Source organism: Macaca thibetana, chromosome 7 (assembly GCF_024542745.1).
Source record: "Macaca thibetana thibetana isolate TM-01 chromosome 7, ASM2454274v1, whole genome shotgun sequence".
Classification (NCBI taxonomy): Eukaryota; Metazoa; Chordata; class Mammalia; order Primates; family Cercopithecidae; genus Macaca; species Macaca thibetana.
This window is the reverse complement of record NC_065584.1, coordinates 75,143,822-75,167,990: the sequence shown is the minus strand read 5'-3', so window position 1 is coordinate 75,167,990 and position 24,169 is coordinate 75,143,822. Positions and strand designations below refer to the sequence as shown.

At 37.0% G+C, this 24,169-nt stretch overlaps 2 protein-coding genes across 5 annotated transcripts in view; one reads left to right on the top strand and one right to left on the bottom strand.

Annotated features, from left to right (window-relative positions):
• The window catches only part of AKAP6 (A-kinase anchoring protein 6), a 652,282-nt gene that overhangs the window by 445,916 nt on the left and 182,197 nt on the right, over positions 1-24,169 (top strand). The window lies entirely within an intron of this gene.
• LOC126959383 (solute carrier family 25 member 36-like) lies at positions 12,538-14,354 on the bottom strand. The gene is given in 2 exon segments (XM_050798339.1): positions 12,538-13,605; positions 13,608-14,354. Coding segments are annotated over 2 exon segments (933 nt in total). The 5' UTR covers positions 14,167-14,354; the 3' UTR covers positions 12,538-13,231.

Here is a 24,169-nt window from a genome sequence, read left to right as displayed (position 1 = left end):
CTTGGCTAGTTATGGACATGTGAACTGTAATGAACTTGATACTTAGTCTTGATTCTCTGCTCAGACTAAGCCATCTGAGATAGAAATTAAAAATGCATAGTTCTTCATCTTCTGTTAGGATTCAATCTGTAGGCTTAAATAAACTCATAATGTTGACTGCAGTTATTTGCCTTTTCTCCCTATTTCTTATAGATATATTCACCTGACACACTGAAATATTAATGAGTCCTGTGATGCTCATGTGTGTACATTTAGAGAGCACATAATTTTGACTTATGAAAGTTACTCAGTTGCAGACCCTTGAGGATGAGACGTTTGCTGGAGTAGACCATTTCTAACAGATCATTTGATGTTAAATGGTCTGATTTTGTTTGGTGATCTTCTATTTACCACAGAGTGATACAAAAGCACTGTAAGTCCAATGTCCACACAGAGCTTACTGCAAATGGAGTTGGAGTTATTCTTCAGGAATTTGAAGGGGTGTTAGGAATAAGAAATTGCTACTCCAAATGTTGTCAGATAATATCCAGAGAAGTGACATTTTCTGTGAAGGTCATTGCTCTCTCTCTCTATCAAGTGTATCTAGGCTCGCATCAGAGAGGAAAGCTGTCAGTAATTTCTAACCTAGCTAGGTTATATCTGGCAATGTTAGAGCAAAGAAACTAACATGGTACTGGTTTCTTGAGACATCCATTTGATCTCTGTAAATACTGCCCGGGGGGGTTGTTTCTAGGATGTTCCTGAGAGTTCTACTGACCTAGGAAGTAAAAAAGGTTTTAAGTACTCAATCTTTTTTCCTGGTTTGCTATAAAGTTGCACAAAGTCTGTATAACCAGGCCTTGGATGGCTTTATTTCTCTATTGCATTTTGGGGACCAACATTTTTTTAAATCCCTTAGCCTCTGTTTCTCTCTGCCTCTGTTTCCTTTTCTCTATTCTCTCTCCTCACCAACCATCACAAACTGAAATGTCTGCATTTCTCTAAATATATAATTTATTTTTAGCCTTCTCACTTAATGTCCCTGATTGCTTTCACAAAGAGCTCAGTAGTTCTCCATATGATTACCCAATAAAATTCCCTTCAGTCTTTGTCAGGAGAGACCTCTGCTTTTCTAAAACGCCACCATGATATTTCTGGTGTTTGACAGACTAACGGGTATATATACCATAATCAATGGATCATTCAAACACTGAAGTTACAAGCCAGTCTTCTCTCAATTATGGATTTATTTCTGTGACCAGCCTAAATTTTCTGTCATCTTTGCTGTAAAACATGCATTAGTGCACAGCTAAAGGTGGTGCTATTATCTAACTAAAGAAAAAGAATGTTTGTTTTTTATAGGGACCTAATCTTAAAAGGTTAGATTCTATTTAAATTTTGACTCTGTATATAGGAAAATTAGGTTATTAAATTAAAACCCAATTATTTTTTGTATATATAGTATTAGGCAAAGCTATGTTATCCTAGAAGGAATATACTTAAAAGAGCAATGTAGCACCAAGGACATTTTCAACCTTGAGTATTTTATTTAAATCCCATTAAGCTATCAGAAATGTTTGATGCATTTATTTTCCCATCATTGCTGATTGTCAATATATTTGTGGGTGAAGACAGTCTATTTCATAACTGGGCTCCTCTGATCATTTATGTTTCTATTTTTAAAATTTATTTATTTATTTTTTTTACAGACAGGGTCTCACGTGTTGCCCAAGCTGGACTTGAACTCCTGGGCTCACGTGATCCTCCTTCCTCAGCGTGCTGAGTAGCTGGGACTTCAGGGTTGTGTCACCACACCCACCTACATTGTCTATTTCTTGATGGCACTGCCTAATATGAGTGACAGGGGAACTTACTCCTATATTGATGAGCTCACATGCCTCAAACCAGGGCTGTGTTGAATTCAAGTAAGTCTGGCAAGTGGAGCAGGTGGGTGATAAAGGAGGCAGACACTGTTTATACACAGTTCTTGGGAACCTGGCAGGAGGATCAGAGCCTGGCAGGGAAAAGGAGTCTTTGAGAAAAATATCACACAAGGCTGAATGGCACTTTTTAATGGAAAATTCTTGTTTTGACTCTAATTTTATGCTTAGATGCTTTTAATTTGATCCACATTTAATTTGCCATTCCTTGGAGAAAGCATTGATTATATGAAAAACTATCTGCTCTATTGCTGATGAAACAAGATTGATTTTGAGGGCTACCATGATGGCATTATATTTTAATGGTACCCACCTGGAAATATTGAAGCATGCACCACTGGAATCATCTTATCATCTCCAGGCCAACTCTTCCAGTTGTGATTGCCTGATCACTTTGTTAAAGTCATAGTTTTGAAGAAAAGTGAGTCAATATTGAGTATTGAAAAAGTGGGTAAAAAGCTAAGTTTGGACATTGGAGCTATAAGGCATTAGAAAGGGCCACTTAAAAAACTAAATGTCAGTTGTGTATCCGAGAACACCTATAATAATATATAATACATAATAATATATAATAGATCTATAATAATATATAACAGATATATATATTCTCACAAACCCAATCACTTTGACACTGTAATGAAAAAATAATGGTATTCAACACTAATATGACAAGTTTCAGAGAGACATAAATAGAGATTCTGAGCTTAGGCTAAACAACTGTGTAGTAACAATTATTTTAATTAGAAATCTGAAGCTGCATGCAAGATCTACCATAAGCATTATATCAGAAAATTCAAGTCTTTTATGTTTTAAAAATTAGGCTGCCATTATTCCTGAAATTCTAATGGCTGAACTAGCAACAGTAAAGATGTCCAGGTTTCAATGAAATATATTTCATAAATTAGCTTATCATTGCACTGATTTAGCATGCCTAGCAGGTGAGAGACAAAAACATGTGTTTTCTTCCCTAGGGAACCTTCAATGAATGTCATTCTGGCTTCATATGTCTTTCTTTTCTCCCCTTCTTGAACTGATATAAAATTCTAATGTGTGCCCTCTAGTTCCATCTTCACTGAAATCTAGCAAAACTGCTGAAGGTAAGATGGTGGCAATGGTGCATGAAAAAAGGGAAAAGGAATACGGTGATTCATGGCATACTTGAGGAAAGTTGCAATTGTTAACAGCTCTACTTTTGTATATAGACAAGTTAAAATATGTCATATATCAGTGTTAAAAATAAAGTTACTAATCTTGCTAGTTTCTTAAAATTCATAGGAAAGGCACTACAACTATTTTGATATCTTGAAAGTATTTCCATATGTATTTGAGAGCATACCATGTCACTATATCCCAAAACAACAGTCAAGAAAGTAAAATTATGGTAGAACCATTAGTAATCTTGACAAGTGGATGCTGTTTAAAAACCAGGAATAGTAGATATTATGAGAAACCCTGCTTCATATATTATTATAAAAATGAAATGTGACATTTTCCAAGTATATATTAGCTCAGGCCAACATCCCTTATCTCTAAGTCTTTGTTCTTCTGTGCAAATTTGAACTTCTGATGCAATTATAATTCCAGAAATGGTATTCATTGGTCTTCAGATCTGCAGATGCCAGTGCTTTCAGAGCCGGAAGACTGTTCTCCTTAGGCATTGTTTCCATTTGGTAGATGAGAAAACTGAGATGTATGACCATTTCTGTTTCCTTTAACTGGTAAGAAAAATAAGAGCTGAGAATCCTTCTCACATTCACTTTTTGCAGTCTTCTTTTTGCCAATGAATATGTCCTACCCTTTTCCCTTGTCTTTTAATAAGAAGACTGAGCAGAATTTAAGTGGCATCTTCAGCTTTTAAGTGCAGCTGTCTGGCAAAAGCTTTGGCCAAAGTTTTCTTCTGATAATTAATAAGACAGGATAAAGATGCACCAATGATTTCTAAGTCTTAAAAAAAATCCACAATGTTGAAATTAGAATGCTAAAATCTAGGCAACAGATACTGGCACCACATGAGTGCTGTTACTCTTCTTTGGAGCAATTGAAACGCAGGACTTCCTGCCTGTGGGTCATTAGGCCACTATAATTCTAGTCTACCCAACTCCATGAAATATGCCTTGTTATTCAGAGCACAAACATAATCAGTAGCCCCTCTGAAGTAAATCAAACAATTCAAAGTATCATATGATCAGCATGACTGTATGGGCTTTTCTCCATCACAAGAGTATACCCTAGAAAGGTATACCATTAAGCAATATTTTTAAAAAAGGCAAATTGTGCTATAAGGAAGTGTACCAAAATAGGGCTTTATCAACAATCTTTAGATCAGTATAATTCCCTTAATTGTCTTTTCATTTAAAGTAATACAAAAGGAGGCTGTTAGTTCTTGTGGCCTCAGTAGTCATAAGCATGAGAATTGTATGTGTTCCTATTTCTGTGACTTCAACAGTTTACAACTATGCATTAAGTCCCACACTTAGCTGGAAGATAATTTAGAAGGAATTGTTTTAAAAACAGACATTTTAGAAAAATGTTGATTTGAGCTGGATTTGCTTAAAAATTACAATAAAAATGTCTCATTCTTGAGTAATATTTTGTTTCTGTTGGTTATCTCTCAGGTTGTGGCTTTCTTGTGAATGATGATTTGCCTTTATAGAAATTAGTATTTTAGCACTATTTTGTTAATAATAGCAGTGATCATTTTCAGAATTGCCTTTTTGGTGAGCACATAGAAGGGTATTCCTCTTGGTAAGCACCTTAAGCAAGAAGGATTGGGTCTTCCTTTCTTGTTTATTACACTTCGCACTCTGTCATTATCAGCTCTGATGTTTAGTGAAAATGGTTTCCAATCGCCTAGATGTGCTTTGACAGAACTGACAGTAGAAACTGTATCTTAGCTTACTTGAATCAGTGCTGAAGAAAAGCACCCAGGCATGCGAAGACAGCTTTTATGAGGTACATTTTGTCAGTGTAAACACTATGAAATCCAACACATTTGGAAAAGCATACTTTGTGTTTGTTAGGATGAATGAATCACTAATAGATTAAAGAGCACAGCCAAATAAACTTAGACTAGTCATAAGCGTATGTGGCCTAATATTCAAATGTAGGAAATCCAATTAAGCTCTAGCTCTTCTTAGTTTTTCATTCATGAGGCGGTACCTCTACTGAAAAAGCAAATAACTAAAAAGTTTCTTTTACCAAAAAAAAGGCATTGCATTTTTAAAATATAAGTTTGAAGTTAGTCTTCCACAGATAGCCAATTTAATTATGCTAAAAATGACATTTTTAATTAAACACCAAGGTAAGCATAAATGGATTTCAAAATAATTAATCAAACATCAAAAAATTGAAACCTTTTTCTGCTTGAGCAGCAGAAATGAAAGAACCAGTCTTCGGGTCTCATAGAGATTCAATCTAATTTAATTCTCTGTCTTCTCTAAATAAACATTCCTAAAACCTTTTTTTCATCTGGGGGAATAAGGATGAGAGGGGTAATCAATATTTCTAGCATTTTAATTAAAACCGTTAGTGGAATAAATCCATTTAATTATCAGTTAATGAAATACAAGGTCATTTACCTGACAGGAACTTTGAGGGTGGATTACTAGCTGGAATAAAGCAGAAGAACCCAATGTCACAGCCATTTAACTTCTGTCAAATTTAAGGTTAAAATCCTTTTAGACTGTTTAACCTATTCTCTACCATTTTTCTATTATGTATGCCAATTGGCAGGAGAAATGCATGTTAAAACTTATTTTACATTTAATTGTGCTACAAAGTTTTCATTAAATTTCTAGAAATTTCTTTATATTTCTAAGGCATAAATTGAAAAGTTACAATAAAGCCCAATGTAATTTTATTGTTATTTTGTGTTTATTATTTATAAAGTTAAATCGACATCTTTTTCCTGACTGCAAATCTTATGAATTGTTTCTTTTTTTATAAATATAAATTAATAAAATATAAGTTTTAGTCTGTAAATTATGGATGCAAACATGGAACAAATGTGCAATAATAAATCACTTTACATAATTTATGGTTAATTTTATATATAGCCCCTTTTTTGAAGTAACCTCCATTTCATAAGAATAATATAAAAAAGTGAGAGCTGGTTGGTCACTAAGCTAAGTTTGAAATTGGTTTGGTAAACGGTTTTAAGTCAGTTTAACAAATGACGAGAAGGCACAAGATTGCCTTGTAGAGGAAAGTTCCTTGTCTTTGATGGTAACACTGACTGGGTTTCCCTAAGCAGCACACACTGCTCATATTTCATATAGATCACTTTTAGAAACAGAGGCTGAAAAGGGCTCTTGTTCTTCCTTTCCCCAATAAAGATGTTGAATTAATTTTCTAGGGTTTGGATTTTTATTTTAATTTTGTAGATTTGAGTTTGTCTTATAGCTATAAATTTCTGAGATACAAAAGATAACTTGTTTTGGGTTCTAGTTCTTCCTTTCTAAAATGAAACTCCCTAAACACTACAGTAGTGGATAATACAAACGAGGATATCCAGTTTTAACCTGTGCTACTTCCCCGTAATTCACCTTAGCTGTGTACCATGCAAGAAGCCCAACATACTGCACAGTGGTTTGTCTTTCAGACATACCAGTGTGGCATTCTAACTTCTACATGCTCAATACAGCCAGGCGCAGTGTCTCACACCTGTAATCCCAGCATTTTGGGAGGCTGGGGTGGGTGGATTGCTTGAGGCCAGGAGTTCAATACCAGCCTGGCCAACACGGTGAAACTCCATTTCTACTAAAAGTACAAAAATTAGTCAGGTGTGGTGGCATGCCTGTAATCCCAGCTACTCAGAAGACTGAGGCAGGAGAACTGCTTGAACTTGGGAGGTGGAGATTGCAGTGAGCCAAGATCACACCACTGCACTCTAGCGTGGGCAACAGAGTGAGACTCTGTTTAAAAATGAATAAAAATAAAAATAAATGCTAAATACCATTAATTTACAAAAATTCATGTCACCTAAAAAAGAAAAGTAAATCAGTGACCAGTTCAAATGTGTTTTAACTGGACCAGGGTTCCCCAAGAGATGGAATAATAATGAAAGCAGCATTGTTCACCCTGTTCTCCATTCACCTAGACCATGCATAGATTTTTAATACTTCAAGAAAGTAACAAAACGTACTTAAAAGAGTGGTTTAGGCTGGGTAGTTCTGATAACTCTATTTAACTCTATTTTATATTTTTATAAATGTAGATTTTTATAAATGTAGTCCTTGTGACTCACCCAAGAGGACTGTAAAATTTGCTTCTTTTAAGCCATAAGGTAAGACATATGAAGGAAAAAAGTATCCATGATACCCAATTATTCCATCTTTGATTGAAATACAGAGAAACAACTAGAGATGATGCTGCAAGAACCAGAGGGCCTTGGGACTTGTGTAGGTTATTTGCTGCTCTTCATACTAACTGGTCATAGGAATTTGTGCAGGCCTCTTTGCCTTTTAACATATATATAAATGGCTCCCACCTTGGGTACCCACTGACACAATTAGAAACTATGCAATGTCTGCCTTGCTCACTCCTCCACATTCCCACTACTTTCTAGTTTTTAAGCAAGGTGTTCATGATTATTGTAGTGTCACAGCAGCCAAGAATCATGGGTTTAATGGGTTCATCACTCTTCTAAATTGTTTGACTGGCTCTTCGTCACTATGGTGGTAGTGGATTGTCTAATTGTTGCAGGTAGTCTAGGCTATGCTATGTGGGGTTATATTCGTTGTTTATTTTACTATAATAACATACCTGAGACTGTGTAATTTATAAAGAACAGAAGTTTATTTTCTCACAGTCTGGAAGCTGGGAAGTGAAGTCCAAGGTCAAGGCACTGGCAGGTTTGCTGTCTGATGAGGGTCCAGTCTTCACTTCCAAGATGGTGCCTGGTGGCTACATTCTCCAGAGAGGGTGAACTCTTTGTCCTCACATGGCAGAAGGAATGGATAAGCAAGAGCACGCTGCCTTCGACCTTGAATCTTTTTTATAAGAATGCTAAGCCCTCATGACTTAATCACCTCCCTAAGGCCACACTTCTTAATACTGTTGCACTGGGGAGTAAGTTTCAGCATGAATTTTTAAGGGGACACCATCATTCAAACCATAGCGTGGATTACTTGTACCTCCATGTATTGTCTAACATCCACTTACTGTTGAGATTATTAACAGTAAATGATTGCAATTTCCTTTTGGTCCCCTTACATCTTAGGCCCATTTTTTATTGAGTACTTTTTTTCCTGCCACCCTTTGGCTGTGGATTCTAGACTATCTGTTCTTCTTTATATAGTATGCATATTCCTTTAGGAATCTTATCATTTAGGATGATTGTAGCCACCACTATAGGCAGTGGTGTCCAGATCTACATCTTCGGTTTAGTGTCCTCCCACTTTGCATGCTATGGTTCCATCCTATATTGACTCTAGAAGACTGCTAGTTTTATATACTGTTGTCACCTGAAAATTTCCATAATAATTAAGTTTACCACTTTCTTTTTTTCCACCTTTTCTGTCATTATATCCTTCCAACGTGCCAGGCTCCTTGGCTATAGAAGCTGAAAATAATTTTCACTGTTCTTCTCCCCTTTTGTTCCCAAATGGGAGCCACCAGCCACCAAGAACTGCTGCATCTTCCTTGACAAGGCCTCTTGGAATCATGTTTTTCTATTTCCCCATCTGGCCTAGGAGCCCAGGCCTTTATCTATTTATGTCTAGATTACTCCACCTGCCTCTTACCCAATTTTCCTTTACTTTCTTAGAAACCCAGAATATTCTTTTGCCTTTTGATCTTTATAAAATCATAAAATTTCTTACAAGGGACTTGCATGCATTATAATCATATTGGATTAAATCGAATATAGTTTGCATTTTCTTTAACGATACTGCCAGCCATCACACCAAATTAATTTTTCATTTCCAGCCAAGAAGACTTTACTCTCCATTCAAGTTACAGCTCTACTGCTATCTCCTAGGCTTGCTCACCTTTCTCCTGAGTTGCTATTTTCTTCCCATTCCTCTTTCTGAATGCACATCTCGAAAATGTCCATCACTAGAGTGCTGCAGTGGCTCATGCATATAATCCCAACACTTTGGGAGGCCAAGGTGGGAGGAATGCTTGAACCCAGGAGTTTGAAACCAGCCTGGGCAATATAGGGAGACCCCATCTCTACAAAAAAAATTAAAAATTAGCTGGCTATGGCGGCACATGCCTGTAGTCCCAGCTACTCAGGATGCTGAGGTGGGAGGGTCACTTGAGGCCAAGAGGTCGAGGCTGCAGTGAAATGTGATTGTGCCACTACACTCCAGCCTGGGTGACAGAGCAAGACCCTGTCTGAAATAAAATAAAATAAAAATAAAAATAAATAAATCCATCACTTATATACAGCCAGGGACAACTCTGCGTGCCATAACATTTAAAGTGTGGAAGAGTCACTCATTTAGTTGGCATATGTTTGGCCTCAATTTAGGTATTCTATCATCAAAAGTTTAACTACCATGTTTGGCCATTTTTTTCTCCTTTTCCTTTCATTTATTAATAAGCGTTGTGATACAGTTTGGATATATATGTTTGTCAGATTTGAACCCCACCCAAATATCATGTTGAATTGTAATCCCCAATGCTGGAGGCAGGGCCTGGTGGGAGGTGTTTAGATTATGAGGGCTCACTCATGGCTTGGTGCTGTCTTTCTGATAGTGAGTTCTCATGAGATCTGGTCATTTAAGAGTATTTGGCACCTCCCTTCCCCTCTCTCTCTCACTTGCTCCTGCATTCTCCATGTGACACACCTGCTCCCTCTTCATCTTCCACCATGATTGTAAGTTTCCTGAGGCCTCCTTTGAAGCTGACATGGTTCCTGTAAAGCCTGCAGAACTATGAGCCAATTAATCCTCTTTTCTTTATTAATTACCCAGTATTAAGTATTTATAGCAATGCAAGCATTGCCTAATACAGTTTGTAATCAATTTTCTTATCTATAAAAAGGGAATAATAATAATTATCTTGAAGAATATAATGAAATCGAGAAGTACTGAGTTATAAGTTTGTATTTGTTCATTTGCTTTCTGTGGTCTTTGTGTTAGTGAAACTAGAGCAAATGAGATATTGCCTCATTTTTATTTATAGTCATGATTTGAGTTCAACAGAAAAACACAATAATGGATTTCTATCATTTCACATTCATGTAAGTTGAATGAGTGGCACTTTCTGAGTTTCTGCCTACTACAAACTTACACAGACTCATAGTAGCAAATCAGATGGCCCGTGTCTTGGGCCATTTGGGTTCTTCTGCCATGTATACAAGTCTAATTTGAAACCATTGTACCTTAAACTCTTAACTAATTGCTCAAACTTAAAGTCATTATTTCAGATCTTTATTAAAAATCAGACTTTGCCCTATAAAATGCCCATAATTTTTAGCAGCTATAATATCTGCTGTGTAATTTTCTCTTTCAAAAAATGTCATACTCAATTTAATATTGGTATGTTGTTTGCAACTGACTGAGGGAGCTATGTGAAGCCATTACAAGCTCTAGTTTCACAAGAATTGGACTCTGAAGCCTGCACCACTGACACTCTGGGTCTGTTTTTCTGACACAGTCCCACAGCATATTTCTCATACCCTGAGGGCTACCCTAGGGGATGTTCTGTCATGGAATGAAATGGCATTGACTAAAATGAAAATTTTCTTCTCTGTGAGAAAATGTATTGAAAAGAAACCAATCACAAATGCAACAAACCAATTAAATCAAAACAAAACACACAATTCTGTGAATTAATTAGGTAGAGTGAAATATACCAGACTGATAGTCTTTTTAAAAGATACCTTGTACACAGTTAGAAATATTATGAGCTGAACCAGTTGGCTCAGGCCTTGTAATCCCAGCACTTTCAGAGACCGAGGCAGGGGATTGCTTGAGCTCAGGAGTTCAAGACCAGCCTGCAACATGGCAAGACCTTGTCTCCACTAAAAAAAAAAAAATTAGCTGGGCATGGTGGCACATGCTTGTGGTCCCAGCTACTCAGGAGGCTGAGGCAGCAGGATAGCTGGAACCTGGAATATCGAGGCTGTAGTGATCTGTGATTGCAGCACTGTGCTCCAGTCTGGGTGACAGAGCAAGACCCTGTCTCAGGAAAAAAAAAAGTATTATGAAGGAGCTATTTTTATACAATATATAAAGGATACGAAAAAATCATGCTTTGAGTATTTCTATAAATTCACAAACTAATGTTTGCAGAATTTGCAACCACAGTCTTGTTTATTACATAATTTTTAGGTGGTAAAATATTTTCGTGAGGAAATCCCAACTGAGAAGTTGATTTCAGAAAAATTCATCAAATAGGAATACGATATTAATGAGTAAAATTGATTAATGAAGTAAAATTATTGACTATCAGGAAAAGAGTGAATATGCAGCAGATTAGGAAATAATCGACTGTGGCAGAGAATGACTGTATCACCACAGAAATGAATTTTATTTCAGTTAAGGTATAAAGGCCCTACTTACCTAGTCATTAACATTCTTTTATTTTCCTTATACCTTGATGTCTCCAGTAAACTGTGTGAAACTGGATGTGGTTTCTCCACTAGAGCGTAGATGCAAGATGTTAACTGTAACTAAATGTTAAACTCCATATGGCATATTAGAACAATTTATTATTGGATCTCTTAGTAAATCTTTTTAAATGTTGAGGTCAAGTTTCCAAGTAACTCTGATGTGTCAGACAGGGTCCTAAATATATTGGGAAGTCCTTAACTTTAAGAAGCTCATAATTTAGTTAGGAAGCGAAGACTAGCAGATAGATCTCTGCCAATGCAAGGTGGTCAGCGATACATAGTGGATGAATAGTGACATAGACTTGGGGAAATGAAAGAGTTGTTTGTGTTGGCCCTTAGAGGACTTTTTGGTTTCATCGAAGTAAGAGAGCAGATTAGAGAAAGCGTTTCATGCAGAAGAAATATTTGCAAAACTCAGGGGTAGGAAGCCTTTCTATTTGGGAGCCAGTGATAAATAGACAAATTGCCTGGGGAAGATTATTATGTAGAAAGTAATGAGAGATAACAATTTTAAAAGGAGATTGGGGTCAGACTGGGGAAAGCTTTTTTTGCTAATCTAACTTTTTTATCTAGGTAGGTGGCATGGACCACACTGTCCCAGATTTATGATGATCATGTCATATAGAATATAATCAGAAATCTAAAGAAAGTGAATGTATGTTAGATAGATCTGTCTCTCTTAAGATAAATCTGTCTGTTTTTCTCAAGATAAATATCTCTCATCTAGATATTTCAGTGAAAGTCAGAGTTGGTTGACATGAAACATAATAAAGATCTGGCCATCTAGTGATGAAGTAAGTATTAAAAGTAGAATACCAACAGAACTAATTTGGATTTTTAAAAATAAATGTGTTTGGAAAATCTCATGCTTAAAATGCATTCATGAAGCAATATTTATAGCATGTATGACTATAAAAATATATTAAACATAAACATAAATCTTTCTCTTTTATGTGACTTTTATTATCTGCCCATCAAATTTAGTTAATTATCAAAGGTGACTCTATTTAATGAAAGCTGTGTCCCAACAAAACCTATTTTTTTTTTTCAGCGAAATAGCCAAGAATCAACAATTTACTAGTTATTTTGTCCCAAACTATTACCATGTGTGTTTGGTATGTTAACAATTTAAATATACACATTAGGCTAAACATCAAGCACCTGTTAGCAGTGGAAACTGAAACATTTTGATGCTAAAAAATATACAAGATATTTAGACGCTATTTCATTGGTTGTCAAAAACAGTGACTACTGCAAATAATTAAATATAAAATATTGTGCCAGGTCCTCTCAGGGAAATGTGAAAATAATACTGACGATCTCATTGTCATTGTTGTGATTTTACTGGAATTAAACAAAAGCCAGAAGTTATAGATTTATGACTGCCAATACTATCTTTGGATAGTTACAATACAGTATGTAAAATTAAAGATGGCTTTGTTTAAAAGACTGCCATAAATCAACAAAACCCAACTGTGTCTGGTAGACATGGTAGAGAGAATGGAAATTTTGAGAGAGGAGTGCTTCTAAAGGCATTTCCTTGGAGGTTCTGAGGTTGTTTTTTTTTTCTCCACATTACTGAAAGGCCAAGAAATGTGGTGTGATCACTATAATTCCTACAACAAAACTTCCACTTATAATAGTTACATGTTCCCAAACTATTTTTCTTCTGTCTGCCATGCTGGCTTCCATATTCCATGGACAACTGTCATCTTTCTTCTTTTTCTGTAGTACAGCAGCCCTCATGCTGCTATCCATTGAGTAGGTAAACCACCAATTCATAGGTGGCCATCATAATGGCTGTGTTTGGAATCTGTCTCACTAGATGAGTTGTCAGACCACGGTAAAGAGACCCATAACCACCTTCTTGAACGAGCAAAGCTAGTGTCTGAAAAAAAGATCTGTATTTTGTTCCCTCTTCACATAGTCTTGTTCTTACAACTTCATGTGGATATGCTATAGTTGTGGCACAAGTTTTTGAGGTGGCAGCAGCTAGCATCATTCCCACAAAATCTGATGCTTCTTTCACAGACTCTTCATCATTTTCCATTGTAGAAGCAGTCTTACATTCCAGTAGTTTTTGCTTTATACTTTCATAAATAACAAAATGGGTAACAGTCTCTATATACCAGCATATGAAGCAGACATGCCCCTATAAAATCCTTTTAGTCCATCTGTCTGATACACTTTACAAACACATTCAAAAGCACCCATTCGCCTTTCCCCACGGTTCCTTGCATGAAGCTGTAACCGAGTCTTTATAAGCCAAATGGGGTTGGTTGCTGTGATTGCAGTAAAACCTACCATTGCCGCTGAAATCATGTGTACTTGGGTAGAATCAGGATCAAATACATCATTCAACTTTTCCTTGCAGTTTGAATAAGCAGCAAAGTATATTGCTCTGGAAGGGGCTACCCCCACTAAATTGGGGCCTAATCCTCTAAACAAGGAACGTGGCCCTTCTTTTTCCAAGATCAACTTTAGGCAATGAAGAGGTCCAGGAGACACTATTCGGTTGACACTGGCTCCAGCCATGGTGTTCAGGTGAACTTCAGAAATATAAAGTGTCACAGAAGATGACTGCAGTCGTGTTTTTACAACTTCCAGTGGACATATCAGAATACCTCCCACTGTACCACCACATACCCCGGCAAACAGATGCACCAGCGTGTCCCTCTGGCTCATTCTCTCTCCCGCATGTCCTCCGGGCGCTGAGGTGGGACGCGGATCTGGCCGCCCGCTACGGCAGGCGGCTTCGGTCCCGGACTGGAGACGCACAGCGCCCCTGGGACGGCGAGGAGAGCTGGCCGAGACGCGGCTGCGGAAAGCAACCCGGCACAGCCCTCCCCAGGGCACTCTAGCCGCCCCGCCGCCTGCCTAAGCACGCCCACAAAACCTATTTTCTTTTCCCACAATGATCTATACAGAGTTATGAGATTAGGTACAGAATATTTTGCTCACTTTCATGACCACCACCTGTAGTACAAGAACTAGAAGACAGTGGTTTCTCTCCTTCTTAGCAGTTCTCCAGATTTACTCTGAGTAAGCATCACCTAGGAGTGACAGTCAAAACCGACTCACCTGGGAAACTAAGGTTTATTCAGTCCTCACTGGGCCTGGGAATCTGCATTTTAGTGAATGTACCAGCTGATTCTGAAACTGATAATCTGAGGACTACTTTCTGAGAAACATTGCCCTAGAATGAAGAGGAATACATACGTTTAGTGTAGAGCAATCTCTCATTCATAGGCAATTGTCTTAAATATTATTGACAGTTAAGTAAATGCCTCAGTGTTATACCCAGTTAAGTAAATGGCTCAGTGGTTGATGCTATTGTTCCACTCCTACATCTTTGAAGGACTTCTCTCAGGAAGGCCCTATGAACTTAAAACCTACAACAGGGAAGCTTGTGAGGGTTTGTCACACATTTATAAAGCAGGGTTCTATGCTTCTTAAAGCCCTGGCTGTAAATATGCTTCTCTCTGTTTATCCTGCTTATATTATACCTTTCCTGAGTGAAAGCCCAAGTGAATTTAATTAGCAGAGCATAGATAGAACTGACATACGGCAATCCAATATATGGAATTTTGTCATAATACAGTTTATGGAATAGGGGGAGAATTTGATAAAGACTCCTCAAATTCACTTAAACAGAACTGAGAGGTGTCCTTGCACCTATTTACAGGGTACTGCCCTCAGCACAGATCCAGAAGAATGGCCAGTTCCTGCATGATCTCCTGGGAGCCCAGGCTCTGATTTGACGTAGGGAAAAGGGCCAAGAAAATCACTGTAACTTGGGGAATGGCTTTGCAAACCCAAGAAACATTGATTTCCCCATTTGTTAGTTGAAAAGGAGTAGAGAGAAGATGCTGACTCATGCTGACCCTGTAGTGGCTGTGATGCTAAAATAGCCAGTGGCAAGAACAAGAAGAGAGAAGCCCAACCCTCATTAGAGTCAATGGAAGCAATTCCAATGTTAGTAACAGCTTAAAGCAGCAAATGAGCCTACAAATCTGTGAGTGCTGCTCCCTAACTGTTTTTTTCTCATCATACCAGCATGTACCACAATGGACCTAATTTTTGAGATTTTCAGTTTGGATTTAAACGAAAGCTTATGAGATCCAGGACACTTTTTGTCATGGTCTTTCAGATTTCTCTGTGTCTAAATATTGCCTTATATCCAGTACGGACTTACTAGAGACTTCGTTGTTTTTAATTTTGATCTATCTGCAGTATTATGATTGCTTTTCTTAATGCTTAATCAGGAAAGATATGATTACTTTTTCTGTGAATGTATGTATGTTTTTAAAAGTTTGCCATTTTTTACCATAATTTTATCATGTCTTGGCATTAAAGAATACAATGATCTCTATATGGATACCATTTCTATGGTACTTCTATTCCATATAATGATGATGCTGTTTTCATTAAAGTAATAAAAAAATCTATACAGCATATGAGCAGGATTTGAAAGTTGGCACATCTAATTATCATAGTAAGGAAAGAGCATGAATGCCAATTTTATATTTAACAAAAGGCATCCTTAATTGTTGGTGGTCCCACACATGGTAGATTGACAATAAAGAACTAGTGTAACACATTTTGGTCTTAAACATAAAACAAGGCAACATAGATTGTTTTAAAAATGAAGTTTGTGCTAGTCTGAGACCTCAGGTATTAAATGTCTTCAGAAACTGGTGCTTTCTTTGATCCCTGAGAAGGATAAGAAGAGGTTAGGAGGTAGATGGTCACATAGATAATGGTACTCTAGTATAGTCCTTGATTTATTACATATAAGGAAGATGACAGTCTATGGGGATTTTTCAAGCCAAAAGTCTCCTGCCTTGCAAATGATCATTGAGAGATTACAATGTAACTCCTGTTTAAAATGTGAAAGCTGTTGGCTCTATAATTTCTAAATAGCATCCTTTTTTATTTTGATGATGTTTTCACTCATATTGTACGTATCTCCCTGTTTAATATTTTAAATTTGATGTGTACTTCAGAAGTGATCACTGTTTTGTGATTTACAACCTTGGAGAAAAATAACATAGTAGTCATAACTTTGCAGTTTTTTGTGATGCATGAAGATCAGATTTTTTAATGTTGGTTAATGCTTTGCTAATTAAAGTATGCATGTTAATTAAAGCAGAGGCTAATGTTAATTACCTATATTAATGGAATCTCATGTAGCACCTGCCTGAAGCAATGGGTTCAATTTTCAAAATATCTCAATTAAGGCTGAAACTTTTGATTTGCATCTAGTAGGGTTTCAATTAACTGCATTGAAAACTTAAATAACACTCTTAGGGGTGCAAAATATCAGTGATTATATGAAGCACAGTGGAGTTTGTTAGGTTCATTTATAGTCTTCTTTAAAAAAAAAAAAGCCTGACTATATTTCTTTCCTGTTTACTGACCAAAATTCTATTTACTCACCAAGATGCAGTGAAAACACCACCTCTTCCAGGAAGTATTTTCCAATTCTCAGCCAACTACCAGAGTTTCAGTTTGTTGTTCTTATTTATTTTATATTATTCTGTTTTGTATTATAGTTAGTTGTTAGAATCTGTGTCCTTCGCTAACTAGAAGCACCTTGTCTTTATTCCTTACAAAGATAAGCACATTTGACAAGACACTAGCATATTTTGTAAGTTGAAGACACTCTTTAAGTATGTGTAAAACCAGTAAGTACGTTTATTGACTACAGTGGATATGAGTGAACTTTTAGCACATGGTGATTCCACTGTTGCTACATTCATGGCTGCTCCAAGTAAAACATGAAGTTGCTGTTTGAGATCTTATTGCTTTATCAAATAAAAGATTGACATTTTCATTAATTTCTGATAAATATAAGCTGGAATGGGGAAGAAGATACCTGTTCAAGTAAAAATAGTGTTATGAAACCAAAGAACATGTGTTTGTGCTGTCAGGGATGATATTAACATCCTCTTTTGGTCCTAGATTTGTATTTTGACTGTACTGCAAGCAGATCTGGCTTGTGACCATAAGCGCAAATACATTAAACAAGCTGTCTATTTAAGACAGCCATCGAGGGTTGGTGTCATTTTGGAAGATAAGACATGGAGTTATCATGTGGTGACAGCTCAAATCTTAAAATAATAAATTAAAAATATAGATTACTGGAGACAAGTACATTGTTATTAGTATGGATATCAGTTTTCCTGAACTTACTGTTATGTTTGCCAAAGTCCCAATAACAACCATTCCCACCGGGCCTTCGGAAGGGATTATGGGCTAATGGTACTAACCTTTTTCACATCTAGTATAATGATGGTTTCAGAAAAATAGTTTCCATAATTGAAGGGAGCAATAATCTCCTCAATAAGCATATACAAATAGATTACACACTGATTTACAGTCCCTGGAAATCTACATTGATAACTGCTGTGCCTTGGCAGAATTTGACTCTGATAAGTTACCATCAGTCTCAGAGGGCTAAGATTTGTCTTCATTCAGCTGTAGAGAATATCAAACAAACATAAGATTTCCATGTATAAGGTGTAACCGACAAGGTGACACAAAGGAAGCATAACTGCTTACTGTACTGATGTGCTATTGGCATGCTGGTTAAAAAAAAATACAAAGAAAGGTGAAAGGGAATCGTATTGATTGGGCAATAAGATGTTAGCTGTTGTCTTAATGGCAGGACCTGTGATAGCTGGAAATAAGATGTGAATGTGTCCATTAATGAAGACTGATCCAGGTTTAGATTTGATAGTGAGAGCTCACGTATTTCATGTCACACCGGTTTAATATTGGCTAGTTAGTAGATGGAATAAATGCAACAACTAGTTGGAGAAATGTGACAAATGTGCATATCAGACTTTCCAGGATGAGGCAGTGGGCCAGGTCTTTATAACTTGTAGAGCAAAGTCACCAAAGCAGCCATTCCCCATTGTGCCACCATTAAGGTAGCAGATGGCAGAGCATTAGCAAAAAGACATTGAGAACAGCTGGAAAACATCTGGTAGGAAGTGACAACCTAATGGGTATGCTGGGTTGTTCCTAATTGTGGGCAATCACTCAAAAAGCCTGGAAAGAAACTTTAGTGTGTTGGTTGGTGGGAGGAAGAAGTTGGTCAAAGCAATAAATTCTAGTTCAGGAATTTGAGGGAATTCTGAAAAGAAGTGACTTTAGAGCCTGGCCAAATAGATTACGGAGCATTCATTTGTTTCCTCCCAAGTTCTAAATAAGAACAAACTTTTTAAAGGAGTTCGTGAGGCCTCTCTGGACCTGGAATCTACTTTAGGAAGATATTTAATTCATGAATACTATTTAAAATGTGAGATTCTGAGAGTATATGGAAAGGTTAGATGTTCATAGAGAATATGGAAATGCTAATTAAACTGGGGTGAGGGAAGTAGAGTATTTAACAACTCAATTCACCATTCCTGTTTCTTAATTTACTATCTTATGACTTTTCTGGGACCTAGATAAAATTTAAAAACCGTTTTGGCTATTTCTAGGTCTATATTTTTTCTTTTCCCCCCCTAATTCCAGCCATTTGTCCTTGTCTGTCTGTATCTCATTGCTCACTCTCCTGCTTTCTCACAAGGATCACCTAACTTTTCATAACCTCTCTATCTTTCAAGACTCACCACTGGGAGAGTAACATGTCATTTTGGGAAATGTAGAAATGGCAAATGGGCAGAAAGGAGGTCAGAGCGAACAGGTATAGTGTCTCCAGAAAGGAATACTAGGAAGTCAAAATGCAGAGAAGCCAAGGGCTCAACATGTGCTGCAACTCCAGCCCTAAATTTCTAAATTACTGCAGGACCCCCTATAAACCCTACATATCAATAAATCATGATAATTATATAATAATAAATCCTGCTACTGATAGGGAACTAGCAATCAGAATCGGAAAGGAAAAATTCTCACAATGAGGCTTCATTGCTTACCACACCCTGGACATTTAAAGGGAAGGAGTGACAAAGCAGTTGAATGGTAAGCTATAACAGGGCAAGCTAATCAGAGTGTGCAGACAAGGAACGAATGGTAGTGTACACCGCCAAAGGTGCACAATCAGTGTCGTTCCTGGAGGCAGTGGGAGCACAGAGTTTTGATTAAATCCAAGACTCATAAGACAAGTAGTACATTGGGCCTTGCAGAAAGTGACCAAAGTGCATACCTTACTCAGTAGACTTGACGTCATACCCGGGCTCTTTTAGTTGTCTATGTCTGTGCTGGCAGCCTCAGTCAGGGACTAGCTAGAGACTGGAAATCATGGTTTCAGGACTACTGGTTAGAGAGAATACATAGGATGGTTAGTAGAAAAGCACTGGAGTTGGAGCCAGAAACCCTCGGTTCTTCTTCTCATTATCTATGTGACTTTGGACAAACGAATTTATTTGACCTCTGGCTTCTGCATCTGCTAAGTGGGGATAATGACACCTGATCTACCTGCACATAGCACAAGGTTGTTAGGATTATCAAATGAGATAATATATATGAAATCACACACCATAAAAGTATAAATGTAATTTATTATCAAAGTATCAATATCATATTACCAAGTGATTTCTGATCAAGCAGAATATTACTCTCAATGATGATTTAAGCATTTATCTAGGTACCCAGTGAACAGTGAACTGAAGTAGGTGAACCTGGGCTTACCACATCCAATGAATCTGTTAATTTGCATACTGTTGCAAATAAGAGGACAAAATCAATACTTGTTTCATAGTATAATAGATTATTTGGAATGAAACAAAAATATAAATATCTAATTATGTAAAATATAAAATTTTATAGTTCTCTTTAAATGTCTTGTAAAATGGTAGAGAGGTTCATTTTGGGTGTGGGATTCTGACTAATAATAGAATGTTTGTCATTTTTAAAAAATACAGTTCTCTCTTAGGACTGATTCTCAAGCTGTGAAGTAGCAGATTGCCAATACAAAATACGACTTCATTTCTCACTGTTGTCTTTTATTCTGACACATTTCTTTCTATCTCAGAACCTCACTCAAACTGAGGTCCTAACAGTTGTTAAATATCAATCTGAAGAAGCCAGATGAATCATCAGAATGTTTCATGTTCTAGATTTGTCTGATTGTTTCCTTGTGGTGTCTCTTAACTTTTTCCTCTACTCACTCTTCCCTACAAACTAGAAATTTGGTCCAGAGTCTTGTTTGGATTCAGATTAAACATTTTTGGCATGTGTACTTCAAATGGCATCCCATCATGCCAGGCTATCCGCTGTTCGTGATGCTAATGTGGTGGTGGCCAGACACAGTACCTCTTTCTATAGACAAGATTTCCTTTATAATTAGCAGGTAATCTATAGGATAATGCTTGGGCATTCTGTGAATGTCCAGTTTTCCCTCAAATATTTGCTTAAGAGTTTTAGAATACATTGATGATTCTTGCTGGAATCAATTATTTCTTTAGGGGTTGTAAAATGAAGATTTCCTAATTCTACTATTTCTTCCACATTTTAACTTGGCATTTTTTCCTATAGACTTTCTCTTATCAACATCAGATGAACTATAGTTCCTCTTTTAAAAAGCAAGTGAAATGCTTTTCTCATTATTTACCAATTTTGGTGGTAAGAAGTTAGTGTAATAGTCACCCTCAATGGCGGCATTTTTTTTTTCTCTTTTGAGTATAATTATAGACTAATTGAGTTTTATTTATTTAATATACAACAATCAATTGCAATAATTCTTTTTTAGTGCTTGTATTTCCCACATTTGCCGAAAGGGAGCCTCTTCATGATGACACTTGTGTCCTTTTGGCAGATCCCTATTAGTCAAGGAATGCTTCTTTGTTTTCTAGTACAAGAAGAAATCCCAGCCTCACCTTATACTTTCCCTGCCTTCCCTTTTAAAAGTATTTTTAAAATAGTATCTTCAGTTCTTCCTAGATGGAAATAAGCCATATCAGACCCTCTCCTTGCCTCACTCATTCTTTCAGTACATACTTATTGAGTCTCTGCTGTGGGTCAGAAGAAATCCGGTTCATATCACACTCTTGGGGAGCCTAAAATCTAACAGGACAGAGGAGTCCTGAGTACTATAAGGTGAAGAGAGATATGTTTTATATTAGAAGGACAGATCACATATCATGGACATTCAGGTGGGGGAGGAGTTTCTTGAGCCCAGAGGAATATGTGAGATGTGGAGCTGCAGAATTGGAGGGAAGCCTGGGAAGCAGAGGTGGAAAAGCTGTGTACCTGGGAGGACATGGCTTAGTCTGATGTGAGTATAGGTGGGTTTTGCTATTTGTCAGAAAAGGAAGTCATGGAGGGTACATGCAAAGGTAGACTGGGATCCAACCATGACACCAGGTATTTAAATACTATACTAAGACATTTGATTTTATTCTGAAGAAAATAGCAACCACTAAAAGGCTTTTGTTCTTCATTGTTATTGTTTAATTTTTAAGTCAAAATAATAATATGACAAGATGTGCTATGGCAATCCTGATACAGAAGCCTTTTTTTCATCTGGGTTGGATGCTGAGTAAGCTGGCCAGTGATGGGTCTAATGACTCAAGTATGAGGGCACTAGTTACTCCTGTGATTTGTGTCTTATATGTAACAAAAGATCATCAAAAGGGTTTTAATGTCAATTGATAATAAGGATGGGTTCAACTTCCCACAACCATGAGAAATTCTATACAGCCCAGGTATCTTTCTCCCAGGCATAGAACTCCTTCCTTTTTGGTTCTTTCTCCAAATCTTGATAGAGTTATACCTCCATGTGCTACTTACATGGTCAACTTTAATTATACAAACTGTAGCAGAAACCAAAATGATCTAACAACCAAAATGCTGAGAATTCAAACCCTGGAAACTGAAATAAGACTTCTTTTGCTTTTATTCTGAGACTACTTACTTTTGTTTTTTTATATACTTATTAGAACTTCAGTTGTCTAGTTTCTCAGCTTAATTTAACATATCATATATGAAAGATGAGACAAGCTACTAGAGGCTGCCACATCAAGAATTGCAAGGAATAACTCTTCCATCTTCGATGTAGTAGAGAGCATGAGCTGTTAAGTCAGAAACAAGAACTTTAAAATCACTGGGTCTAAAGCCATTCTATGTAAAGAAAAGCAGCACCAATAATACCTGTGAGTATAACAGCGTTATAATTGATGTTATATTTTGACAGTTATCCATAGAACAGATTCTGTTTAAGGATATGAAATATCTCAGACTTCCATCCTAAATGGAAGAAATACAATTCATAAAAAGTTGTTGGCACTTCAAGAGGTAAATTGTTCCATCTCTTTCCCCTTTGTTAATTGAAAGCTGAATGAGGTACATTTGGGAGTCACTGAGAGCCCAGTTTAGGGTGTTTGATTTTAAATAAGCATTTTCATTTTCCCTTCATTCCTTTGTGATTTGAACTTTCCTATCCTGTTATGTGTTGTTCAACTATTCTTCCCTGTGACTTTGAGAATTCTGTTTCCCTCTGTGGTCTGGAGTGTGATATATTTTCTCCATGTTTTAGCTCAACTGGGTCTTTTATCTCCAGAGTTCAAGTTTCATAGAGACTTGCTAAAATTAAACATCATCGCTTTAAATTAAAATGTGTAACATGGAGGTTTAATAGCTTCCAGGGGTTTTCTGTTTGCACTTCTTAGACAATCCCAATCCACTTCTTTTTTTTCTTTTTTTCTTTTTTCTTTTTTTTTTTTTTTTTTTTTTTGTTTCAATGGCATGATCTCGGCTCACTGCAACCTGTGCCTCCCTGTTCTAGCGATTCTCCTGCCTCAGCCTCCCAAGTAGCTGGGATTACAGGCATGTGCCACCATCCCTGGCTAATTTTTTGTATTTTTAGTAAAAACAGGGTTTCACCGTGTTAGCCAGGCTGATCTCGAACTCCTGACCTCAGGTAATCCCCCCAGCCTCGGCCTCCCAAAGCCCTGGGATTACAGGCATAAGCCACCACACCCAGCCCCAATCCACTTCTTAAACTGAAGGAATCTCAGGAGACTTTGGTCAAAGCATCCCTTTTAAGGGTATTTATCCTGCTGTGGCTCAAGAAGTCTTTTGAATTCGACCACTCATATCTTCCCTCTCAGATTGGCAACCTGAGGTCTTTGTCAGCACTAGCCAAGGATCTCTGCTTTCTGCATGGACATCACCTCTCCTTCTAGCCTCCTACTGTAATAGTTCACAAGTTTTCACTCAGCAACACATTCATTCACTAATTCATTCAACATATAATTTCTGGGCATTGGGGATGCAATTATGAACAAGAAAGATATGATGCCTTCCCATATGGTATTTACATTTCAGTGGGATATGGATCCCAGTGAAACAAGCAAGAATGAAAATAAGCAACATTTTTAAAAAAAATCATCCAGTTAAATAAATATTATTGTAAGTTGCAGTAAATGTTAGGAAGAAAATAAATAAGACCTGAGAGAGAGTATAATAGGAGATACCTACCTGAGATAAGCTGATGAGGGAAAGAAGTAACATTTAAATGGAGACTTACGTATATGTAGATGCTCACCATGGGAAGTAACACTTAAACTGAAACTTAAAGCATATATAGGTGCTAGACATGTGAAAAAGATAGGAGGAGAATTCCAGGCAGAAGAAACAACGTGTCCAAGGTGGGAAGGGGCTAGATTCACTCAAGGAATTAAAATGGAAAGAACCTGAGAATCTGTGTGTGGGCAAGGGCAAGAGCAGCTAGGGAGGA